The sequence below is a fragment of the Eschrichtius robustus genome, chromosome 16, assembly GCF_028021215.1.
Source record: "Eschrichtius robustus isolate mEscRob2 chromosome 16, mEscRob2.pri, whole genome shotgun sequence".
Classification (NCBI taxonomy): domain Eukaryota; kingdom Metazoa; phylum Chordata; class Mammalia; order Artiodactyla; family Eschrichtiidae; genus Eschrichtius; species Eschrichtius robustus.
In genome coordinates this window covers 1,720,130-1,735,949 of record NC_090839.1, presented here as the reverse complement: position 1 = coordinate 1,735,949, position 15,820 = coordinate 1,720,130, and the positions used below count along the sequence as shown (strand labels likewise).

The following is a 15,820-nucleotide window of genomic DNA, read 5'->3' as shown; positions in this document are numbered from 1 at the left end:
GCGAACATGGGCGGGGCTGGAGTCAGAAAATACAGGGAGGGCTAGAGAGGAAACCGGTGCTGCAGACCCCGTGAGGGTCTCTGTAGCCCCAGGGATGGGGGTGCAGGAGGTGACCGCTGGTCGGCAGCCTCCTGGGCTCAGACACCTACGTCCCAGGGATTGGGCTGGGGCTGGAGCACCTGGGAGCACAAGGTCATCAGGGCCAGCACATGCCCCCTCTTGCCCTGGCCCATCTCAGGGCTGGGGAGCCCCAGGCCAGGCCCTGTGCCCCTGCCTGGGGAAGGAGGGGCCCAGCCCCCAACCACTGGGCCAGGCGGCATGAATCACCAGGCAGCGTGTGACTCAGCCCTGGCCCCGCAGGAAGCAGGGCCCCGTGCCGATTCCCGGGGACGGGCCAGGGTCCCAGGCCGTGGCTGGGCGGCGGCAGGAAGCCCCTCCTAGATGAGGCGTCCGGGCCGGCTCCCCACCCTCCTGGACCCCCCCACCCCAGACTGCTGGGCTGGCCTTCAGGGCCCTGTGTGCTGAATCCAGTTGACCCGGCACCCCCAGGTTTGGCCCTCTCTGCAGAGACCCCATCTGGAAGCCTCGATAAAGAGGAACGCCGCAGCAGGGGGGCCGGCTGGGCAGGCGTGTCTACTCAGGCCCCCAACTGGGTAAATAAGAATGGCCACCCACACGATGGGAACCTGAAAACAGGCCACATGTGGATGCAACTCCCGGAGTGGAAGAGCCACTGCTGGAAAGAAAAATAAAACATTGAAATGTAGAGAGGGCAGGCAGAGGCCCCAGGGACCCTGACTGCGGGGCCGGGAGCCCAACACACAGGTGTGTGGAGCAGAGCAGGGGGACTTTCAGGGGCTGGGTGGGGGTGGAAGGGCTCCGGCGGCTCTGTAGGAGTTCACCAGCTAGAGTGAAGGGCAAATGCCCATGTGGCCCAGCACCTCAACGGAGCTGGGCCTGGGGAGATTCAGAGACCCCCCCCCCGCCACGATCGCCCAGGGGCTGTCTTGGGCCTCCTGCCTTGAAGGGGGGTTTTTAGGCCCTGCCCCCACCCCATCCTCCCTACAGCCTGGCCCAGGTCAGGCCAGATGGTCAGTCCCAGGCCGCAGGAAGTGGAGTTTATTCCAAGGGGACCCCGACACCCAAACAGTTTAGTCTCAGGTGTGAGCTGTATGGCCAGAAACCAACGCCATGGCGTTTGTTTAAAAACAGACAGAGGGGGCTTCCCTGGTGGCGCAGTGGTTAAGAATCTGCCTGCCAATGCAGGGGACACGGGTTCGCGCCCTGGTCTGGGAAGATCCCACATGCCGCGGAGCCGCTGGGCCCGTGAGCCACAATTACTGAGCCTGCGTATCTGAAGCCTGTGCTCCGCAACAAGAGAGGCCGCGATAGTGAGAGGCCTGCGCGCCGCGATAGTGAGAAGCCCGCACACCGCGATGAAGAGTGGCCCCCACTTGCCACAACTGGAGAAAGCCCTCACACAGAAACAAAGACCCAACACAGCCATAAATAAATAAATTAAAAAAAAAAAAAAAAGCAGAGGACAGAAGCCTTGGGGGCCACCAGAGCCTGGGGGAGTCAGTGTGGGGTGGCGGGGGTGTCTGTGTATTGCCCAGCGTGAGCAGACAAGTGTGCCAGGATAGCCAGGGGACCGAGGACGAACGGCCCCCCACCCCGGGCATGGGTGGCCCCTCCGGCCCTGCATCCTCCGAGCAAAGCGACAAGCAGAGAGAGGCAGGGTCTCGCGGTTCCCACGAGGAGAGGTGGGGCCTGTGCCGGCCCCAGGACCCTCGGTGGGGAGGCCTTCCCAGACACCCCGCCCTCTCCACCACGGGAGCCCAGCTCAAGGGGCCACCTCCGGCCCAGCCCCTGCACCTGTCCTGGCTGCCGGGCCCTGCAGCTAGAGCCTGGCCAGCCCAGCCACACTTCCTGCCGCTTCCCTCGAGCCACCCCACTGACCGTCCTGGGGCACTGGCCACGTGGCCGAGTGCCCAGCTAGGTCTGGACAGCCAGGCCAGTGACCATGACCTCATAACCCAGCAGACTGGCGGGCATGCCAGGACCAGGAGACCCGCCCGGGGAGCACCGAGCAGGCCAGCTTGGAGGGTGCGTGGCCCAGAACCGGGGCGGGCAGGGCGGACCTGCACGGGGCATCCCGGCCATAAAACAGCCAGCACGTCCAGGGCCCTCGGCGCAGCGCCAAGGCCCCAGCAGGTGCTCTCTGCGCCCACACCTAGAAGAGGGAACCGAGGCACAGACGGCCTGGCCCTGCCAAGCCCGGCCTCTCCTCCACACTGGCGCTGTCTCCCCAGGCGCTGCGCACACCCCCACGTGCTGGGGGGCAGCTGGCGCCCGCCTGCCTCCCCGCTGTCCCCCAGGGAGGGCAGACCCCCGACCCTGGCATTTCTAGAGTTCCCCAACCAACACTTTCTGGACTCACACCCAACTCCCCCAGCCTACACTCCATCGCCAGCCCAGCCGGGCTCCGCATCTCACCCCCTCCACCCCCGCTGTATCCCCCAACCTGGTCTCCAGGCCACTCCCCTCCAGCCCCGGCCTCTCAGGGCTGGGACAAGGGGCCACCCCACCCAGGGCGCAAGGAGAAAACACAGCCCAGGGTCCGTCGGCAGGGGATCTGCATTCCTCACCTGCATCTGGGGAATGAGGGCTGCGGCCCCCCGCAGGTGAGGGGCGGGGGCTGCTGGGGAGAGCCCCTCCCCATGGCCAAGCCAGGAAGCGGGTGTCTGGAGAGGGTGGGGGACGCCCCCCAGGGCCAGCCCTAGCCCTGCCCAGCTCCTTAAGACCACCGGGCTACGTGGACAGGTGAGGCTCCGCGATGGGGAGGCTGAGGCGGGCAGGACTCAGGAGAGAAGCGAGAACCCGCTGCGCCCCCCAGGAGGACAGGCCACTGCTGGGACTCGGGCAAGTGTCCCCTCAGTCACCAGCCGTGGAGACTTCCCGCTCTGGAGAACCCCCTTCCGAGGCCAGCATCCCGCAAACCTCAGACCTACAGCTCAGTTCTCTCAGGTCTGAGGGTTCCCAGACGAGACCCACATGGCGAGCAAGGCAAGAGCAAAGGCCTAGACCTCTCCGTGCCCTTCCCGCCAGGTCTCTGCTCCTGGGGCCTGGTTCTCCATCTGCAAAATGGGGGGAAGAGGGTCCAACGGCCCTCACCCACCCTGGAACGGGGAAGGTCAGAACGGGATGAGGCATGACCGGAAGAGAGAGCAAGCAGGCTGCCGAGGCCCCAGCACAGGCGGACGCCGCAGGGACCAGGCCCCAGCCCTGCTCCACCCACCAGGGGTGAGGAGGAGCTGCACGCAGCCCTCTCTGTCCTCCCCGGGGCAGGAAGTCCTCCTGATGCCCAGGGCCAGCTGCCCCCACCGCCCCACCCCGCCCCGCCCCGCTTTCCTGGGGCATCCGCTCCAGCTCCCAGAACAAAGGCCCCTGGCAGCCACTGCACTGGGAGTGCCCAGCCCCACTGCCCACTCAGCCCGCTTCCTCACAGAAGCCCCAGCCCCACCCCAGGACCTGCGCCTCGAGCGACGGCCCAGCCCCAAAGCAAGGGAGCTCCCAGGGTTGAACTGGCTTAGCCAGGCCCCTCCCGCTCGGCCTCTCTCCCCATCTGCCCCAGGGGTGTGCTCAGAGGGTCCCGCCCTGCCTGGGGACATCCTGTCTGACGGCGGGGCCCAGCTGCTGCCGTCACCAGACCTGGGGGCCCCTGAGGATACAGGCCCCGGGGCCCCTATGAGGGCCAGCCGGACGAGTCAGGCCTACTCCTCCGAGACGCCTCCCGCCCAGTGCTCCAGCCCGCGCCACCTCTGTCCTCCCCTACCGCCTACCCCACGTGGGGCTCCTCGGCCAACGCAGGACCTCGTCTCTGTCCCCGAGCCCCGTGCGCAGGGCACCCTGAAGGGACCCAGTCGTCACACAGTGGCCAAAGCAGGAAGGGGCAACAAGCTCCTTTTCCGAAAGGGAAAGTTGGTGAATGCGGAAGTCTCCCCTGAAATTCCACAGTGGCTCAGAAACATGCCCCGGAAAGAGAGCTCTCTCGCCCACAGAGCTGGAAACTGGGCCCTGCCGCTCCACCCAACTCTAAAGCACACTGGTGGGCACCCCCCATGCTCACCAGCTCCCACCCCAACCAAGGCTGGCAGCCCCCTGGCCCAACCAAGATGGGGGCTTTGGGAAGTCAGTAAAGGGGGGAAGGAAGAGAGAAGGGAGGAGGGAGGGTTGAGCAGATTGAAAGAAGCGTTGGTGGATGAATGGATGTTAGGTGGATGGGCTGGTGGATGGATGAGTGGATGGGTGGGTGGCAAAAAGGAAGGAAGGATGGGGGGCAGGGAGAGAGGAAGAATGGCTAGGCGGATGGATGGGTCAATCTCCCCCACAAACTGGGCTGGAAACGGCCCAGGCCCAGTCTACAAAGTCATTTGAGTCATTTCACACTTGCGTCATTTTACAGTCGGGGAAACCGCGGCTTGGAGGACCAGGGTGTACATGGTGAAACCCTCTCCCCGGCCCAGGCCCGGTCTACCAAGCAGACGTGCCGCGTGCCGCCTGCTTCGCTGGCCCACTTCCTACCTGTGGACACCGAGCCTCAGGGGCCACAGAGCCGGGGGAGCTGAGCGCCACCCGAGCTCCTCCTCGGCCCCATCCACTGCACCTCGGGAGGGCGCTGTGCCCACCTGCTCCGGGCCACCCTGGGGTTGTCACGGAGACCAGGCCACTGTGCCCCAGCAAGGGCCCTTGCCCTGACCTAGTCTGGCCAGGCTTGTCCACGGGGGAGGAGGGGCGAGAAGGGCCCAGCGGCTCAGCACAAGTTCCCCCGATTGACCCTGGGGCAGGGGCAGAACCCACTTCCCCTCCCCCTCCCACGGGCACCCCCCCCCCACCCGTGGCAGTGCCAGAGAGAGGGGCACCCGGGGGGCACACAGGGTTGCTGAGGTCCCTCCCAGCCTCGAGGGGGAAGGAGAGCACAGATGCGGTGAAAGCCCAGTGAGCTGAAGCGAAATCGGCCCAGCCCCACCCAGACCTGGGCCAGGCAGCACCACCAGCCCTGGAGCCGCAGGCAGGGCCCGATGGGCAGCCCCTCCCAGGGCCTAACAGATAACCCATGGCCCCCCCGGAAATCCCCGGCCACTTACTGGGACTCGAACCCACACCCTCACTGCCCACCTGCCCACCAGGCCAGGCCGGCAGGCTTCCGGGCTGGGGCAAGAGGCACCCAACACTGTCCCCTGAACCTGCCCGCAGGGCCCGCCCCTCCAGCCAGGCTCACAGGAGATGCTTCACCACCTCTCCTCGAATGCCCTCAGGACGACAGCGGGATGGAGGCTCAGCAAGGAGCAGAGACCCACCAGGTCACACACCGGGACCGTGGCAAAGCCGGCCTGAACTCAGGTCCCTGGACTCACGGTCTAGTGCTCCTTCCCTGGCCCCATGAACAGGGAAGCGGGTGGAGGTGAGGTCTAGCAGGATCGACCTTGTAGCCCAACTCCCAGGCAGGCCCAGAGCTGGCCGCTTCTGGGCTTGGCCTCATCTACCTCCCCCTCCCCCAACCCCATCCAAGGAGGCATCAGGACTGTTGGCCCATTTCACAGGCCAGGATACCAAGGCCCGGCACCTAACAATGTCACATGGGGAGTGGGACGCAGCCCAGGTCCACCAAGGGGGGGCTCGTTTGTCACTGCGAAACGCCTGGCTCCCACCCCCCACCCCTGCCTGTGCAGGGGCCTGGGCGGGCACACCTAACCCCTCGGTGGCCTTTGCAGCACAGGTATCCTAGGAATGTCCACTTCCTCTGGCCTCCTCTGCATTCCTGGAGCCCCTCCCACTCCCACCAGTGGAGCCTGGCTCCCTGCAGAGGAATTCCTCAGAGTAAACACCAGGGCTCACAGCATTTCAGCCCCACCTCCGTGTTGTCCCCTTAGCGCCCCTCACCCTAACTCTCCACGTGACCTCTGGTAAGCCCCCCATCCGGCACCCCTCTCTCCCTGTGCACCACGAGGATGCTGAGAAAACAAACGGAAGGTGCCCAGTGCCACGCCTCCGTCCGTATGGGCCTGCCGCCAGCAGCCCGTCTGTGCCCAGCCTCTGCCCAGCCTCCCGAGCTCATTCTGGGTGGACACCTCGCCTTCTGGTCCTCGCCCCACGGTGAGCCCTTTGGCCAGGGACATAGGGGTCAGGCTGCAGCAGGCGAAAAAGGGACTCTACCTGGCCCAGGTCCAGGGTGACGTTGACCTCATTGTACTCCAGGCCGCGCGACAGTGGTGGGCTCTGCCACCAGCGCTCCGTGCCGTCAATGGCGTTGCTCACAGGGTGCGCCCTGTTGCTGTTTGCAGCCGTGCAGATGTCGCAGTACTGGCCCTGTAGGGGAGGGGGCGGTCAGATGGGACCCCTTACCCCCTCTGGTCACCCTCCCACCCCATCACACTGGCCGCACCCCCGATCGGTGGACCCTTGTGCGCCAGTCACTCATTCACCTGGCAAATACACACTGAGAGCAAATACACATTCTCAACTTGGGATACGGTTCATGTGAGAGATGAGCACACCCATTACAGAGGAAACAGGAGAGCAAGGAGGGAGCAGGGCACCCGCTGCAGGTGGGAAAACATGGCGGGCCTCCCTGAGGAGGTGGCATCTGAGGCCTACACCATAAGGGGGGGGGTGTGCTCCAGGCAGAGGGGCTGGCTGTGCAAAGGCCCTGGGGCAGGGAGAGCAAACAAGGAGCAAACAGCAAGAAGGCCAATGTAGCTGGAGCTGAGGGGTTAAGAGCCCGGTCAAGGGGCAAGTCACACGTTTCTCACCCACCCCTGCCCCCCAACCACCAGCCACTGCGGGGGGCTTCAGAAGGGCTCTTGCAGGATGGGGCCTGGGGGGGATCTAAAGAGGAAGGAAGGTGGGGCTACAGCCGGAAGGCCCAGGCGCGACATGAGCCCCTCGCCACCTCCACCAGCTCATCCCCCAAACCTCCCCACCAGGCTCTCACCCAGAGCCATCTGGATTAGGGTCTCCAGAGAGGCGGAATTAAGCCATCTCGGCGGCCTGTGGGGACAGGCCCCAGAGTGGAGGCACATGGGCAGCCAGCAGACGAGGCCTGGACCTCCTGGCTCTGCCACTTCCGAGCCCTGGGACTGGGCCAGGTCATGGCAGCGGCTGAGCCTCAGCGTCCCGGTGTGAAGAGTGGGGGCGACGCTGGCACCTGCCTCGGCCACTGTAGGATTAATGGATCCCACACGGGGCCTGGCAGCTGCTTCTGTCACGGCCCAGCCACCTGCCGGGGCCCTGTCCTCTGGGGGGAGAGGGGGCTCCCAGCATCATCCTGGCCTGCTGTCCCCGTGGGGGAGGAATAGGTGCTGAAAGCTTTGGGGGCGGGGGTAGAGGCAGAGCTGGGCCCTGGCTGCTGGCCCACTGGAGGCCCAACCTCCCACCCCAGAGGAAACCAGACCTGCTGTCCCTCTGCACACAAAGGCGGCCCTCGGAGACTTGGCATTGTTTGAGGCCCAGAGAGGCCACGTCTGGGAAATGCGGCCGCTCCACCCCTCCCAGCCTCCCAGGGGGCCAGACCTTGTCCTAGGAGTCAGAGGTGGGAGCGTGGGAGATGCCCTGCCCCACTCCCAGGCCCGGCAGCCAGAGAGCCCCCAAGCCTCCACATACGCATGGCGCGGGCACACGTGCTCCTGGCTTCCACGGTGCGCCCAGGATGGCGAGACCAGAAGGCAGCAGACCCAGGCACCGAACCTCCCATCCAGCGGGCTCCCAGGACCCCTCGTGCTGGGTGCTTTGGCTGACCCCATCTCCACCCTGTTCCTGCCTGGGGCCTTGGCACCCTGATCTCTTGTCCTCCAGCTCAGCTGTCACCTCCTCAGCAGAGCCCCAGAGCTCCAGACCACCCAAGAGGCTGACCTGACAACCCCCGCCCCATCACTGTGCTTTATTTATTCTACCACAGGAGACGTGGAATTGTCTGGCTATTAGCAATTCTCCATTTACTGCCTCCTGGGGGGTGGGGGGAGGCGCACCTGCCTCGTTCTTAACTGCATCCCTGAGGCCACCAACCAGAGGTGCCACGCCGAGGGGCTGGAGCAATGGACGACACCCAGAAAAGGGGCACCATCTGTGCAGGCCATACTACCAGCTCAAATGCTGAACCCCAAACTGGAACCTGGGCTCTGGCTCCCAGACCTGTGGGAGCTGCCAGAGGGAGAGCAGAGCAGGGGCTCAGAGAGGCTCACCGAGAGCGCTAAGCACGTGCGTGTGGGCTGTCTGGGGCCTGGCGGAGCCGGGCGGCTTCTCAGAGGTGGTGGGTAGGGCCATCTGGCTGGGGTGGGCCTTCCAAAGAAGGCTCCCTTGGTCAAAGGTCAAGGGAGCCAAGGGACGTGTCTGCTCAGGTCCACCCAGAGAATCGGGGGAAGATGACTCTACTCCCCACGTGGCCGCAGCGGGACCACTCAGTGACGTGGTCACTGCCGACCTCCCTGCCTGGCGGATGGGGCTGGGGAAAGCAGCCTCTCTCCGCCCCTCTGCTGCAGAGGGTCCTGCCAGGAACAGAGCAAGGAAGCAAGGAGCAGTGATAAGGACTTCCCCTCCCAGTGAGTCACCACGCTGGCAGCCGAGCCCCCGACTTCCCCTGCGGGGCTGGGGCCAGCCCAGAATTCCTCCGCTGCCCACCTGAAGTTGCAGGGCCGGACTCCCAAGGTGCCCTCTGCCTGCCCTAGCTGCCCCGATGCCCAGCATGGCTCACCCCACACCCCGGGTGGCATGCCCCCGGCCAGCTTCTGTCCTATCTCCCCCAGGGGGCCCTGGGAGCTGCTGGCCTGCAGCCTTGGGCCCACGTCCTCCCTGACCCACCCACAAGCCTGGGTTCTTGGGACAGAGAGGTGCGCCTGGCCACTCAGCTCCAGTGTCTGTGGGCAAGGCCCAAACACCAACCCAGCAGGAAGGCAGGGCGGTGAGCAGATCCCATCCCCCAAGAGGACAGGGCAGAGGCTCCAGTGGGTCCAGCAACCTGACCAAGGTTGGCCTTCAGTCTTTCTGGCTGGTCTTTCTGCCCTGGCAGCCTCAGCACAGGGGTGCAATGGCTGAGCGCTACAGAGTTTCAAACAGAGGCTTCAGCTCTAACTTGCTAAACTGTGAGCTGGGAGGGCAGGGCTGAAGTTCTCACTCAGGGCCCCCTCACTTGCAACGCACAGCCACTGCCACTTGCCAAGTGGTCACTGTGTGACAGACAGCTTCCCCGGCCCCTCAGGCCAAACTCACAACTTCGGGTGAGGCCGGCCCTCGTGTTGTTCCCATTTTACAGATGAGGAGCCTGAGGCTGGGGCGGCGGAGCCACACAGCTAAGGAGAAGGCCTTTGACCCCAGGCCACCAGCTCCTGTGCTGCTCCTTTAAGCACTAGGAGGTGGTAATAAATGGCCCCTCCCTCAAGGATCCACGCAGCTGCCCCTCCTCAAGGGCCTGGGCCAGGCAGCACAGGTGAGCAACACGGAGCCTCTCTCCAACAGGGAGATGGCTTGGAGCCTGGGCCGATTAGCTGCGGAATCCCAGCTGAGCATCTAGGAGGGGTGGCCAGGGCTGAGCCAGGCCCTCTGAGCAGCTTTGGAGACCCCCCCCCCACAAGCTCCTCCCCTCCACCTGTCCCCTTTGATGTCACCCAGAGGCACTAAGGGCCCGTAGTGGGGTCTCAGGTCGCCCCCGCTCACCCCAGCCAGATCCTAGTCTGGCTTTGGGGCTTTACAGGCCTCCGTTTCCCCACCTGAAACGTGGGCTTGAGACCTCCTGCTCAGCTGTACAGGGCTTTGAGGAGAGCATGGGTGCAGAGAAGTGTGTCCAGGAACCGGCGGGAGGTGACATTTCTGTCCCGGATGGCTCTGCTGCACCAGGGCCCCCTCTCACTCCTCCCTCCCTGGGGGGGGGGGCAAGGGGAGTGGGCAGGTGGCAGTGAAGGGGCCCCAGCTGAGGCTCCCTCATTCATCACCCACCCCATCACTCTACTCTCCAACTACCTCCTCCCTCCCCCAGCCTCTCCTACCGGGAAGGTGGCAGCAAGTCCCCGGAGGCTGAGGCTCAGGTTACAACAGCCTTGGGGCCCCCAGACTCTCCCTCAGGTCTGGCAGGGGTGGGAGGATGGGCCTAGCACGGGGTGTCAGGTAGCCTCTGGAGCAGACCCTATCGCCCCAGGCAGAGCGGCGGCCGGTCTGTGTTCCCATTCTCAGTTAAAAATCCCTCCGTTTGTCCCCCTCCCACCTTGAGGGTCCCACCGACTCCCTAGACCCGCGGGAGAGAGAGCTGTATCTGGCCCCTCCCGCCCCATCCCCTTCCCCGTCCCCGTCCCATCCCGTCGCCAGCAGGTTCCAGCCTGTCCCGGGGGAAGGCGGAGTGGTCCGCTCCCACCTCACAGGCAGCCGGCCGGGGAGGCCAAGTCCCGCCCTCGCCGGGATCCCGGGACTTGGGGCCGCCGGGGACCAGGCACCGGCCGCTCCCCTCCGGCCAGCCACCGCCGCCGAACTCGAGCGGTGCCGGCCGCGCCCGGGTCCGCTGCGTGCCGCCTTCCCGGAGGCACGCGCACTTCTCTGGCTGAGCCCGAAGGGCCGAGTTGGGGTCCCCTTCCGTCCGCCGAAAGGCGGAACCGGGGCGTAGAGACGGGCGGCGGGGGCCGCGGTCCGTACCTGGCTTCTCCGCGGCCCCTGGGGCTCCTCGCCGAGTCGGGCTGGAGTTCCGGAGTCCGAGCCCGGTGCGTGCCCTGCGCCGGCGGCCCCGCCACCCCGGCCCGGCCCGGCCCGGCCCGCCCCGCCCGACCCGCGGCCCGCGCTCACCTGGATGGTCTGGTTGGGGTCCCCGCCGGCTCCCCCCACCAACTTGCAGTAGAGGTCCTCGGTGGGGCGCGGGGCGCCGCGCGCCGGGGCCTCCTCGCCGCAGGTGGCGGAGGCGGCGATGCGGGGCGCCCTCCGCCAGGTTGAAGTAGGGCGGGTGCAGGCTGAAGCTGCCGCCCGCTGCCGCCCGCGCCCGCACCGCGCCCAGCAGCGCCAGCCCGGCCAGCAGCAGCGGCGCTGGGCCCCGGGAACCGCGGGGCCGCGCGCCCGGCTTCGCCATCTTCCAGCTCCGGGGACGGCGGGCGAGGCTGCAGCCTGGCGGGTCTGCAGCGCGACGCCCGGCCCGGCTCGGCTCGCTCCGCCTGCGGACGTCAGGCCCCGCCCCGGCCCGCCTGGGCGCCCGAGCCCCGCGCCCCGGGGAGGGGGCGGGGGAGGCCGGGGGGAGGGGCGGCCGGCCGCCTTAACCCTTGGGACCCCGGCCCGGCCGGCCTCTCGGAAGGGACACCTGCTGGCCTCGGGCCGGGCCGTGGGAACGCGACGCCGCGGCGGCCCCCGGGGCGTGGCTCCCGGTCCAAAGCGGCCCCCTCGCGCCCTCGGGCACCCAGGCCCCGGGCGCGCCGGCCCGCTCTTCCCCGTCCAGCGGCTCCGCTCTTTGTTTCCCTAACTTCGGGCACCTCTCGGCGGCCGAGCGCCCCCGGCTGCCCCGGGTCTGGCGCCGCGGCCGGGAGTCAGGCACGCTCGCCCCGGGTCCAGCCCCGGCATCTGCCCCATCCACGGCCCGGCCCCACCCGCAACCCCAGAACTAGCAGAGCGACCCGAGCGACCGCAGCCTGGGAGCCCTGTCGCTGGGGTCCCCCCGGGATTGAGGGGGTGAACTTCGGAGCGCAGCGCAGCCTCGCCGCCTCTCCCCGGCCGGTTTTTGGTTTTTCACCCCTCATACTGGCCCCCCATATCTGCGCCATCCAGCAGGTGTGTGGGAAGGTGCGCTCTGTCAGCTGTGAGTGGCGGTGGTAGCGGGGGAATCCGATCTGCAGAGGGACAGGGAGACCCCCTGGGGGGGCCATGTCAGATTCCATCCCACCTGACTCCCACCTACCCAGGGTTTGGCTTAAAAATACTCTAAAATAGGGAAGTGGGTGAGGAGGGACTGGACCCATGGGGCCCCCTGCAGTGAAGGGAGGATACTCAGGGCTCCGCCGGTGCCAGGAAGATTGCCTGTGAAGGAGGACATCTATTGAGCACCTACGGGGGCTGGGGCCGCAGGGCCAGGTGTGCGCTAACCCTTGTGCCTGGGGGGTCCCTGCTTTGGGGCACTGTGGACCCCACCATCTCTGTCTGCCAGTCGAACCCTCCTGCTCAGGGCAGGCACTCAAGGACACTGGGGAAATGGGATTGGACGTAGAGGCCTGAGCTCAGGATTGTGTCCCAGCTGATTCTGCGTTTGGGTGGCTTCGGCCACTGGGTCTCCTCCCCTCCAGCTCCTGGCCCAAATCGGCCTCAAGGGAAGCCCTGATGGGGTAGGCGCAGCTGCCAGGCTGGCAGCTCCCCCTGGTCTGTGAGCCAGGCCAGCTGGGTGTCTGTCCCACTTGAGACCCCCTGGACAGTCCTGGGGAGCTGAGTAAATGTGTGGGGTGGCAGCCAGCTGGTCCTGGTGGGCGTTCTGCCCCAGCAGCTGTTCCCGGAAGGTTGCGCCACTAGCCACATCTTCCTGGCTGTCCCTGGCCTCCTGCGAATCCGAATCCCAAGGGGCTGGACTGCCGCTTCTCTAGGAGTTGAGAAATATGCAGCAAGATGACCCTCCCTCTTCTCTCCCCTCTCCCCTCCCCTCTTCTCTCCCCTCTCCCCTCCCCTCTCCTCTCTCCTCCCCTCTCCCCTCTCCCCTCTCCCCTCTCCCCTCTCCCCTCCCCTCTCCCCTCTCCCCTCTCCCCTCCCCTCTCCCCTCTCCTGTCCCTCTGCTCCCGGGCAATTCTGTAACTCCACCTGGGGGAGGGGGAGGAGAGGTGGTTCCCTGCTGGAGAGGCTCTGGGTGGGGGAGGGGCTGGCCTAGATGGTGGGGGAGGGGCGACAGGCCATGCTGGAATCCTGAGTCCCCCACGCAGACGGGCCAGCTCACCAGCTAATTTATGATCCCGTGGGAGGAGCAGCCGGAGAGCCGCCTCTGGGCAGTAGCAGGGTTTCCAGATGGGGGATTTGACCTGCCCCCGCCCCACCCTCCCTACTGCCCAGAGGTCCCCTGTCACACACATCACAGCAGTGCACTCTGGCCCCCGGCACCCCCTTGACAGCTGGGGACCTGTCAGCCTGGGGACTGGGGCTGGCAACCTCCCACCCTCCACCCCCCCCAGGTCGGCTTCCCAACCCCCGTGGAGGGACCAGCGGGCAGAGGTGAGGGGTGGGGGCCCTCTGAGCCTCTAGGGACCAGGCCTCCGCCGTCGAGGGCGCAGAGCAGGCGGGAGGAAGGGGCTGCTGCCCGAGAATGCGCTGAGTCAGCCTGACCGCCCAGCACGAGGAGGGTTAATCCTGGGCGAGCTGCTTCCTGGCAGACAGCTGCCCCAGAGCAACTGGTGGCTCGGGCCTGGGGGGAGGGGGTGGGTGAAGTGGGCAGAGGAGAATGTGGTGAAAGGGGCTGGGTGAGGTGCCCACTCTGCCCCCACCTTGGGCCAGCTTATGTGTCCCAGCTGGGGCAGGAGTGGGCGGCATGGAGGATGGAGGTGTTATTCCAGCCGGGCTACACACTGACCTCTTGGCAGGTGGTGGTTCTAGGGGAAGGTCGTCAGCGGGTCTGGAGGGGGAGACCCATTTCCCACGTCACATTTCCAGCCAGTCATTTCCAAATGGCCTAGCGAGTGCGTCTCCCATCTTGCTCTGACTCCTGGGCCACCCAGCTGCCTTTCCTACTTATGAATTAGGAAACTGGGGGTCAGTTTCCAACATCCGGGGGTCAGTCAAGAGCCTCTGGTTAGCAAGGGAGAGGGAGTTGGACTGGCATTCATTTTCTCCTCCCACACGTGTTGGGCACCTTTTGGGTATGGGTCCCTGATGTAGTGCCCCCCGCCCCCAAGCAGGCTGCCCCAGCCTTGTGTCCTGAATCCAGGAGAGGGATGCTCAGTCCTGGGAGGTGGGAGGTGGGTAGTGGGTGGGATCAGCTCATGGGGGAGGGCCATGGAGGCAGCCTGACCGCCTCTGTCCTACTAGGCTCTGGACATGCCCCACGGGCGGACCCCAGACCCAGAGCCCCTTCCCACCCAGCCCCAGGGTAACAGGAGCCCCAGGACCTGTGGGAGGTCGGGCACAGGTGGCAGCAGAAGAGGTGCTCCTGGACCTAGGTAGGGGGTCTGGCCAATTCCCCCTGAGCCCAGGGATATGGCCTCTGCGGTGTGGCCTGGGCCAGGGGAGCCTGCCCTCAGGACAGCGGCCCTCACCTGAGCCGCTGCCCCGACTCCTACGGCATCCCCAGGAGCCCCTGCTCAGCCCCATCTGCGGGGCAGCTGTGGGGACCAGCAGGCCAGGTCATGGGCACACCTGCCTCAGCCCTAACTGTAACCTCTCGGGGAGCAGCTGCGTGGGGCACCCCTCGCTGCACTCAAGCCTCATCTTCGTGTCACAATCATAACCGATGGCTGTGCCTGACCGCCTGTCCCGGAGCCCGCTCTCTTGGGAGAAGCGGCGCCGTGGAAGTGGGTCTGTGCAGCCACGTGGGAGGAAGAAGCCCCGAGCTCTCTGCTCGTGACTGGGAGGGTTTGTCTCAGCAGGAAGAGGTTTCAGGAGAAGCTAGGCTGTGGTTTGGAATATCTGAGGCTGCATTCCCTCCCCCAGGGCTGCTCTGATACCTTCCAGGGAGCCCAGCTGGTGAGAACGTGTCCCCCCATCCGTCCATCCACGGGGCAGGCGGCAAGGCTGACGCTGGGGGCCCTGGCAGCCCCGGTCTAGCCCAGTCCTGCGGAGGGGAGGACGCAGCCCAGCTGGGCGCCCTGAGCTCCCCACCACACATCTGGGCGCCACAGCTGAGAGGAGGGCTCATTAGACGGTTGTAAACCCAGCAGGTCTGGGGCCGGGAGAGCTCCCGGGCCTCTGGGCCATCGCTCAGCCCAGAACCCTCCCCGGCCTTGGGCTGGCACGGTCCCCTGGAAGGGCTGGAGGCCGGGGGGCAGAGGACAGGCCTCGATGAGCTGAACGCGCACCAGAAGGCCGGGGCCACCTCTGGGCTCTTCCAGGCCTCTAGGGCATGAGCTCTGGGGAAGCTCGGAGGCCACCAGACTTTGGGTTGACACCAACAAGGAATGGATGCTTTTGACCCCCATGCTGCCCAGCCAAGGGCCCCCCTCTGGGAGCCTTCTGAGCCTGGAGCTCCGGAGGGTCCACCTCTGCCTGCTGTGTGCCCAGCTCACAGGCCAGCCCCCAGGGTGCCCACTGCAGGCCTGAGCCTCGGGTGTCCTGATGGGGGGACTGCATCCTGGAGGGGGCACAGACAGGCTTAGGTGTGCCCAGTGTCATGAGACCCAGGCTGGCCAGCCCCCCGGGTCCTGGGCTCTCCACGGAGGTTCCCCAAAGCTCCTGTCTCCCACTCAGCTCACCTCCTTCCCAACTGGTGTCCTAGACAGGCAGGCCTGGCCCTATAAAAAGCACATGAACCCAGGATGCTTAGAAACGTGGGGCCTCGTGGCTCCCCCTGGGGCGGTCAGCGTGCTGTCAGTGAGCAGAGAGCCCTGATGGGGCTCCCGCTGAGCGTAGGGGAACCCCCGCCCCGCCGACATGGGGACGCCAGGCTTTGTGAAGTACACCACAAGCTGGAAGGAACCGGCCAGTCACCTTGTGGGCTGGAACCCTTGCGGTAACAGCTACGGGTGCTGGGTGCCTGCTGGGGCTGGGCGCTGGCTGGCACACGTGCCTCCCCCTGCCTCCTCCTAGGCCAAACTTGCTTCTGCTTGTTTTAGGGTAAGAGCCAGACCCCTTACCGCAGCTCCCCGGGCCCTGTGGGGCCTCCCAACTACGCCCCGCCTGT

At 66.3% G+C, this 15,820-nt stretch overlaps 1 protein-coding gene across 1 annotated transcript in view; it reads right to left on the bottom strand.

The window, feature by feature from the left end:
- Nucleotides 1-11,138, bottom strand: part of LAMA5 (laminin subunit alpha 5) — a 53,641-nt gene extending 42,503 nt beyond the window's left edge. The window contains 3 exon segments of the mRNA XM_068524934.1: nucleotides 6,217-6,369; nucleotides 10,822-10,944; nucleotides 10,946-11,138. Of these exon segments, the coding sequence (XP_068381035.1) occupies nucleotides 6,217-6,369; nucleotides 10,822-10,944; nucleotides 10,946-11,098 (429 nt within the window). The 5' untranslated portion in view covers nucleotides 11,099-11,138.
- Nucleotides 11,139-15,820: the final 4,682 nt, after the last annotated feature.